This window comes from Curcuma longa, chromosome 6 (genome assembly GCF_044706935.1).
Source record: "Curcuma longa cultivar G26 ecotype Majalengka, Jawa Barat chromosome 6, ITB_CL_G26_1.1, whole genome shotgun sequence".
Taxonomy (NCBI): Eukaryota; Viridiplantae; Streptophyta; class Magnoliopsida; order Zingiberales; family Zingiberaceae; genus Curcuma; species Curcuma longa.
Genome location: NC_133866.1, coordinates 2,750,156 through 2,759,808, shown reverse-complemented (window position 1 = coordinate 2,759,808; position 9,653 = coordinate 2,750,156). Strand labels below are relative to the sequence as shown.

The window sequence follows — 9,653 nt, the reverse complement described above, 5'->3', positions numbered from 1 at the left end:
AAAGCTCTCCCGGACCATCCGGCCATTCGCACCAAGCTCCCGGCCACTCAGGTTCTGAGCCACCAAGGCTCCTTGAAGATCGAGCTACCAAAGCTCACGGTCCCGAGCCGAGCTACCAAAGCTCTTCCGGACCATCCGACCATTCGCACCAAGCTCTCGGCCACTCAGGTTCTGAGCCACCAAGGCTCCCTGAAGATCGAGCTACCAAAGCTCACGGTCCTGAGCCGAGCTACCAAAGCTCTCCCGGACCATCCGGCCATTCGCACCAAGCTCCCGGCCACTCAGGTTCTGAGCCACCAAGGCTCCCTGAAGATCGAGCTACCAAAGCTCACGGTCCCGAGTCGAGCTACCAAAGCTCTCCCAGACCATTCGACCATTCGCACCAAGCTCCAGGCCAATCCGGTCCTGAGCCACCAAGGCTCTTCCTGGACCATCTCGGAGACGAGCTACAAAAGCTCTCTCCATTCGCCCACGAACACCGAGCTCTATGGTCCTGAGTCACCAAGACTCCTCCTGGACCAGTCCGGAGACGAGCTACCAAAGCTCTTTCCATTCTCCCACGAGCACCAAGCTCCTGGCTATCATAGTCCCGAGCCACCAAGGCTTCTTATCTCTCGGCCAAGGGCAATACTTTCTCGGCTTCACTTCTCCCGATCAGATAATCACTTTCCCGGGCAAGAACTCACTTCTCCGGTTAAGACACTCTCCTCTGGACAGAAGTCAGGCTATCCAAGCATTCTCCCGTACAATCTTCTCTCAGCTTTGTTTCACCCGGCCAAACATCTCTTCTCCCGGCCAAACGTTTCTCGATGAAGTTAATTTCCTTGCCGGGCAAGATCTTACTTTTCCCGGGCAAAAACTTATCCGGTCAAGTACCCGGGCAAGTTTGTTGCTTCCGACTAAGAAACTCTTCTCCAGACATTACTATTCTCCCGGTCAAGCTTTTCCGGCCAGCTTGCTCTCCCGGCCACATTTCTCTCATCTTCACTTTGTCCGGCCAAGCTATTCTCGACTAAGGTAATCTCCTTGCCGGGCATGTTTGATATTTTCCCGACCAAGATGCTGCTTTCCCAGGGCAGAATTTCTCCGACAAAGAGCAGGTAGGAATTACCCCGGCATCAACCAAAGCAAGCTGGTCGATCGGCTGATCGACCAGAGCAGGCTGGTCGATCAGCTGATCGACCAGAGACGGCTGGTCGATCAGCTGATCGACCATATAGCCATGGTCGACCATGCCAATTGCATGCTCACATTAATTCTTGTATTCTCCTTACACGGACGTGCATGCATTTAATCACTTAACCAATCTTAATTTGTTTAATACATTTAATGACTATTAACGTTGCATGCATTTGTTTAATTCATACATTTAATCATTATTGATTAATATTACATGCTTTAATACATTTAATCACTATTAACGTTGCATGTATTTGTTTAATTCATACATTGATTAATCAGTGTTGATTAACTTGACGGATTGGCTAGTTCGGGTAAACTTTGATTCGCCCAACTAACCCGGTAAAACTAAACTTAAATCTTGTGTATTTGATCCGACTTTACTTGTCAAACAACAAAACAAATCCAAGTCTGACCAGACTCAAGTTTGACCGGGTCAGACTGCATCAACAACATCACCCTAACAAGAGATTACTTGGGAGCATGAGGAAAATATGAGAATGATTTGCTCCTTTTTTTTCTTTGGATAACTAACTAAATTTGGAGGACTAAATTTCTTTTAAGGGATATAAGATGTTATATTATTGAAAATTTTAAAGTACTCATTTGTAATTTTTATAGATGTACGAGGATGTGTTCGTGAATCGTGATCCATCACAGTGCTAGAGAGCTTGATTGTAATGCCTTATATAGTTTTTATTTATGAGGAGTATCAAACCCACATCTTCAAACATAAGGAACATCAACTTTGAAAGAAGAGGGTGTGTCTAGTGAAAGTGACATAGTCACATCACCCTAATCAAGAGATTACTTGGGAGCGTGAGGAAAATATGAGAATGATTTGCTCCTTTTTTTTCTCTGGATAACTAACTAAATTTGGAGAACTAAATTTCTTTTCAGGGATATAGGATGTTTATTAACCTAGTATATATATATATAATTATTTTAAATGTTGCCGCCTTATCTTATCTAAACCCTTATCTCCTCTCCTCTCGCCATCACCATCATTACATGCCAAAGATGTTGTCTCGTCCTTTTTATTATTACAAAACATAAACTTCATCTTATCGCTTCCCACACATGATATCTTTCTCATGCATGATCTTATTCCTTGTCGTGGCTACTTGATCATTGACTCGCTACCCTCCATTGTTGTTCTTCATGGTTATCGTCAATGGTCGCCATTGTCATCGCCTAGTGACCATGGGATTGTACTTGTGGTTGCTATAAGCATATAAAACAAAAAGGGTAATCTTCTCTTAGTCCTTTCGGCAAATCAAATTTAGTTTTTATCTTCATGCTATTTGGTATACTATGTTAGTTCTTGAGGGGCAAGTTAGGAGGGATAGAATTGATAAGGCTTAGAGAAAATTTTATTTTATATTCGAGTCTTAGATACCTTTACTAAATCTTATTACTTGATGGTATGAAACTCTAATGATATTGGATTTTTTCCCCTCATATTTGTATTGCATGTTTAGGGAGTTTCTTTGGTTTCGTATAATGTAGAGTGAGTTATGATTAAGCTTAAAGGTGCATGTGGGATTAAACAAGCATTCGTCTAGAAGCTCGCATTTGAGGTAGAGTTTTCTTACTTGTTTCGCTACACCTACTTGTGCATGATTTAAATTTTATGAAAATAAATATTATTGAAAATAGAGTTAATTGTAATCTTATCTTTATTCTTACTGCTTGATTATTCCTTATCATGTTGCTTGCCCTTTTATTCCTAGTTGATACCAATCTATCTTGTTTATTTTTTATTTGAGATTTATAACAATTAGATTACCTAATTATGTTAATTAATAAAGTAAGGAATTCATTATATTAATAATTTAACTTTGTACTTTAGAAGTTACTCTAGCATTGTTATTAATTAATAAAATAAGAGATGTAATAATTATATTTAGAGTTTTGAACTCTATGTCTTGAAAGAGGTGCATTATCATTGACATTAAATTGTCAAGATAATAAATATAATACTTATATTATAGAGCTTCGACTCTGAATTGTGTGATTACTTGTAGTCTTGAGCTTCGATTTTACTTTTTAAGAGTTTGCATGATTGCTTGTAATATAGAATGGTTGACTCCGTGTACAAATAGGACTTTTAAGTTTTTTGCGTGTTCATGGGCTTTGGCTAAATTGAGATGATTTTTTCTCACAAGGTGAATTGTGAATTGTAAGTCATTCATCCTTATATTTTATATGAGGCATCTCCGCCCCTTGGCGGTCGGGATGGCGACCCCTTGCAGACGACCCTCGTACATCCTATTTTTTATATGAGGCACTTTTCGGGTGGATTGTGCCAAGGGGCCGCCAAGGGGCCGAGGGGCCGGGTCGTTACATGGATTGTAAGTCATTCACCTTATATATATGTGTTTATATATGTACATTCACATGATGTATTTCGTATTATGTGGATTGTGAGTCGTTCACCCCATGGATATACGATACATCTTTTTCAGGTGGATTATAGGTTGTTCACTCGATCTATGTATGTATATGTGCATACATACGATGCATTTCATTACAAGTGGATTGCATGTCGTTCACTCTCATATACAATGCATTCTTCTTCAGGTGGGTTATGTTGCAGGTCGTTCACCTTGAGATTTTTATTTATACATGATGTGCTCGTATTAGGCAAAATATAGGTCATTCACCTTTACTTATACGACACATCCTTGTTGAGGATATTACATATTGTTCACCCACTCAATATGTTTTGTTGAGTGTTTGATAAAATAAGACTATAATATGATAAATATTAAAAAATAAAAAAATTAAGGAGAAATGATGAATATAATTAAGAAACAATAAAAGATGAATGTCAAGAAAATATAAATTGTAAATTATATTATTGTCCTTTTTTATTATATTTTCATGCATATCTCATTTATCTCAACTTTGCACTTTATGCTCACTCTCCCTTTTTCTTTGATCCCAGACTAGTGGAGTTATTTCAGAGGTATGTATGTAGTTAGGTTATTTAGTTTTCCTTTATATTTTATTCTAATATTGTTATAGTTCATGCGCAACGAACGAAGTTAGCGTTGCAGCAAACCTAATTCATATAGGATATGATAGTCATCCTCAACAGTTGAAGATCCAAATGTTTTCAACATCGAGAAGTAGCAAGCAGTTCTTGTTCTTCAAGTAGCTAAATAGCTTATCACCACAACTTCGTTCATCGTCACTCTCCTACAGTATCTTCAGTTTTAGACTCTTAGCAATATCCATCTGGAGCTTTTTCTTTTTCTTCTGCAAAGGACCACAGACTCAAATGACAAGATCAAATATGGTATGGTTAGGAAGATAGGGTTGTTGGATACTCTTCAACATGGTAGTCTTACCGACGCTACCTATTCCGTAGATGCCTATGATGTAGCCTTCTCCACCATTGATGTAGCCCACAATGTCCTTCACATATGACTCAATGCCAATAGGTTGTTAGTGTGAGATGGGAAGCATCACGGTGGTTCCGAAGCCCATCTGTGGCAATCTGATCTAGTGCACCAGCTCGGCTCATCAATTCATTAGCCTCACCGAGCTTCTTCCCCACTCTTTGATTGATGGAGCAGCAGTTTGATGACTCTCTGATGGGTCTGATCTCTTGCTTGTTGTGTTTGACGGACATGCTACCAGTTTGTTCAAAGCAATTGCAACTGAAGTAACCTAATGAAACAAAGTAGTAGACGAAAATAACAACTTTTTTCTTTCTTTTATAGCTAAAAAATAGTAGTAGATTGTATGGATCAAAACACAAAGACTTGCAATTGAGTGGCGTGAAAAGGCAAAAAGGTAAGGGAGAATACTCACTCATGCTTTGGAAATCCTGGTTGATATCAGCCACTTGGCCTTCCAATTCCTTCTCCTCTCGCAGCCACTGGTTCTTCACTTCGTTGGTCGGTTCATTTCCCTCGTTCTACGCCTCTCAATCAGGTTCTTGATGTCCCTTTTGCCTCTTAATATTGCCATTTCCTTCCCCTCATTCTCCGCCTCGTCAATCAGGTTTTTGATGTTCAACTTAATACATACTCCTTCAACGACATTCAAAAATCAAATCAAGTTTCAAGAATGCTGCTCACATTTTCATTTCTCTATATATATGACTTCAGATTCCTCAATTCAACTAACAACAAGGTTAGCTATGACATCTATCCTTTTAAAATCTTCTTGAATTTAATTTGTATCTCAAACGGTTCGACAATCGAATTGGTGTGGAGATAGAAACATGACAATTCTGCACTACAATCTAGTTAGGCGTTTTCAGGAATCACACTCACTTTGTCAATTTCAGAATTCCCACATCTATTAGCAACTACTCCCTGCATTTGGTTTTAACTACAGAATGTACGTCGCTGCTGTTGTAACTTTAATTTCAGAAATGAGATTCGTGAATTTTACAGACGTTGATTCACAAGGAACTTGGGAATAAAAGAGCTTTAAAATTATGATATGTCAAGATGACCATATAAGAATGACATTTCATTTTGGCACTTAATATATTATTGAATGTAATAAATTTAAATTTAAATGCATATAGAAAATATATATTTAAATATGAACAAAATATTTTTGCCACTAAAAGAAGAACATGAAAATTTTCATTTGTTCATGGATTCAAAATAAGTATATATAAAATAAAATTTAAAAAAATTTGAAATTTGTTCAATATGGTAGAGATGTCAAATTGATTTGATCAATCATTTGTACCTTAACATGATAAGAATTGGATAGCATCGGGCAAGGTATATACTTGAACAGGTGGTGTTATTTTTTATTCAACACCGTCAAAGAATTCATGTCTGATGATATCAATACAAATCATGAGCCAAGCTTGACACGAGTCTAAGCTATACTTGGAATCGATAACGTGCAATCGAATGACAATAAGAGAGCAAGAGTTTCACTTGAAATCTCACTGATCAGAAAGATGCAGAGAAAACTTGACAGACAACATCTTCTTCAGATTTTCAACCTGAAAATTGGAAATTTGTTCAATATGGTAGATATGTCAGATTGGTCTGATAGACCATTTGTACATTAGAATGACATGAATTGAACAGTATCGAACAAGGTATATATTTGAACAGGTGGTGTCATATTTGATTCAACAATGTCAAAGGATTCACATCTAACGACATCAATACAAATAATGAGCTTGGCTCAACATGATTTCGAGCTATACTTGAAATAAGTGAACTATAATCAATTTAGTGCAATTTGATTCTAAGTTGTACTTGGCTTGACACCATTTATCAATTTAGGACAATGGCGCCTGTGTGCCTGCAAATCATGCGTGACACAATATCAAACATGTCACAACCTACCGACCAAGCTTGGTTGCTTGTAATATAAAGATGTCATTTGTTGGATAGTCGATGATGATAATGACTTGGTGGCATGTTTATTTTGTGACATTAGAGTTTAGTCCCACATTAAAAAATTGAGGATGAAAAAAGCGAGCAAGGTGTATAAGTAAGAGGCCTAGTCCATCCTTAAGCCATACTTACCTGGACGGGGTCTACGGATGATCAATAAGGTTCGTGGCCTAAATCAACATCCTTCATTGCACATTGAAGGTGTGTTGATTTACCATCTCCCCAAGTGGGAGAGTGGACGTCATAATTTGTGGTAGAGGGGGATTCGCGCTTGCGCGGCCCCTACTAACTTTAACATGAATATTTTTGGTATTATTTTAACATAAATTTAAATAACAATTTAAAATTATGAAAGATGTATAATTTCATTTTGGCACTTAATATATTATTGAATGTAATAAATTTAAATTTAAATGCATATAGAAAATATATATTTAAATATGAAAAAAATATTTTTGCCACTAAAAGAAGAACATGAAAATTTTCATTTGTTCATGGATTCAAAATAAGTATATATAAAATAAAATTTAAAAAAATTTTGAAATTTGTTCAATATGGTAGAGATGTCAAATTGATTTGATCAATCATTTGTACCTTAACATGATAAGAATTGGATAGCATCGGGCAAGGTATATACTTGAACAGGTGGTGTTATTTTTTATTCAACACCGTCAAAGAATTCATGTTTGATGATATCAATACAAATCATGAGCCAAGCTTGACAAGAGTCTAAGCTATACTTGGAATCGATAACGTGCAATCGAATGACAATAAGAGAGCAAGAGTTTCACTTGAAATCTCACTGATCAAAAAGATGCAGAGAAAACTTGACAGACAACATCTTCGTCAGATTTTCAACTTGAAAATTGGAAATTTGTTCAATATGGTAGATATGTCAGATTGGTCTGATAGACCATTTGTACATTAGAATGACATGAATTGGACAGTATCGAACAAGGTATATATTTGAACAGGTGGTGTCATATTTGATTCAACAATGTCAAAGGATTCACATCTAACGACATCAATACAAATAATGAGCTTGGCTCAACATGATTTCGAGCTATACTTGAAATCAGTGAACTATAATCAATTTGGTGCAATTTGATTCTAAGTTGTACTTGGCTTGACACCATTTATCAATTTAGGACAATGGCGCCTGTGTGCCTGCAAATCATGCGTGACACAATATCAAACATGTCACAACCTACCGACCAAGCTTGGTTGCTTGTAATATAAAGATGTCATTTGTTGGATAGTAGATGATGATAATGACTTGGTGGCATGTTTATTTTGTGACATTAGAGTTTAGTCCCACATTAAAAAATTGAGGATGAAAAAGCGAGCAAGGTGTATAAGTAAGAGGCCTAGTCCATCCTTAAGCCATACTTACCTGGACGGGGTCTACGGATGATCAATAAGGTTCGTGGCCTAAATCAACATCCTTCATTGCACATTGAAGGTGTGTTGATTTACCATCTCCCCAAGTGGGAGAGTGGACGTCATAATTTGTGGTAGAGGGGGATTCGCGCTTGCGCGGCCCCTACTAACTTTAACATGAATATTTTTGGTATTATTTTAACATAAATTTAAATAACAATTTAAAATTATGAAAGATGTATAATTTCATTTTGGCACTTAATATATTATTGAATGTAATAAATTTAAATTTAAATGCATATAGAAAATATATATTTAAATATGAAAAAAATATTTTTGCCACTAAAAGACGAACATGAAAATTTTCATTTGTTCATGGATTCAAAATAAGTATATATAAAATAAAATTATTGATTGAAAATAATTCTTGATTAACTTTAATTTTGAAAAGCTTCTTCCTGTTGATGCAACTAGTACTGATATAGTTAACAAATTTTTATAGACAATATAAGTATTTGGGAATAAACCATTCAATTTTGCTAGACATTGTAGCATATCAATTGCTCTTTTTTCATTTGTTAAATAGCATCTCACAACCATCAACTCCGAACACAACTCATCACCATTTGTCAGAATGTCCATCATGACTCAAAAATTATTGAAGTTCCATATAAGACTTCACCAAGCTAGTTAAAGGCTCAGTCTTTAACTTCTCCAAATATAATAAAAATCCAAAAATCTCTTAATATTGTTTAAATTGTTAAAACCGAACTTGAAGAGAAGATCAAGCTTAATCAATTATAAATAGAAAATATTCAATTCTAAAAGATTCTTCAGCTAATTGTATCACATCATCATTTCCACTTTCATCAAATTGTTTCTTTCTTCGAATGATGCATTTTTCTCGAAATTTAGATTCAATCCCCATTTCACTTGCCATTTGTATAGCTTCATTCATGGCACTAACAAACCCCTCTTCCCTAAACTCATCAAGAAATTGATCAAGTCCTTGTAAGAGGTTAATCGCAATATCAATATCCATATCTTCAGATTGAATAAACTTACTCATAATATTTATTGCCCATAACAAATTATACCAAATTGTCATTCCAAGTAAGAACTCAAAACTCTCAAGATCATATAGTGCTAAGGTTTCAGCATAACTCTTTGTTTTAGAATCTTCAGCAACTTCTGCTATGTCAAGTAAAGCATCTCTTATATGTACAATTTGCTCTTTTATGGCTTTTACACTTTCAACATGACTTTCCCAATGGATATGTGACAATGGCTTAATGGTCAAACCAGCCACCTTATCTTGAAAAACTTTCCATCTCTTTATAGAGGAAGAAAACAATGTGTAGATGCGTTGCACCACTCCAAAGAAGGACTTGGCTTTAGGAAAACATTCCACCATATCGACTAAGGTCAAATTAAGACTATGACAACCACATGGTGTGTAAAAAGCTCTAGAATTTATTTCAAGTAATCTTTTTTTTTGTACACCTTTGTGTCTTCCATTCATGTTAAACTCGTTGTCATACCCCTATCCTCTTATGTCATCAATGTCAAGCCCAACTTTAGTTAACACATTCATAAGTTCAGCTGATAACCCAAGATCTGATATGTCATCCACCTTCAAAAACTCAACCCAATATTCTTCTACTTTTGGTGTGTCTGTCAAATCATGCAAGCATCGTAGTACTAGAG

General features: G+C 36.2%; 1 protein-coding gene and 2 non-coding genes across 3 annotated transcripts; 2 read left to right on the top strand and 1 right to left on the bottom strand.

Annotated features, from left to right (window-relative positions):
* The first annotated feature begins 6,690 nt into the window (after positions 1-6,690).
* LOC141831295 (U1 spliceosomal RNA) lies at positions 6,691-6,852 on the top strand. Its single transcript, XR_012602040.1, has one exon. It is a non-coding gene; the product is annotated as a U1 spliceosomal RNA (small nuclear RNA).
* Positions 6,853-7,951: 1,099 nt separating this feature from the next.
* Positions 7,952-8,113, top strand: LOC141831294 (U1 spliceosomal RNA). The gene has a single exon (XR_012602039.1). It is a non-coding gene; the product is annotated as a U1 spliceosomal RNA (small nuclear RNA).
* A 623-nt stretch (positions 8,114-8,736) lies between these two features.
* Positions 8,737-9,360, bottom strand: LOC141831117 (uncharacterized). Its single transcript, XM_074718544.1, has one exon. It carries the CDS (start codon positions 9,358-9,360, stop codon positions 8,737-8,739), a length of 624 nt encoding a protein of 207 aa, XP_074574645.1.
* Positions 9,361-9,653: the final 293 nt, after the last annotated feature.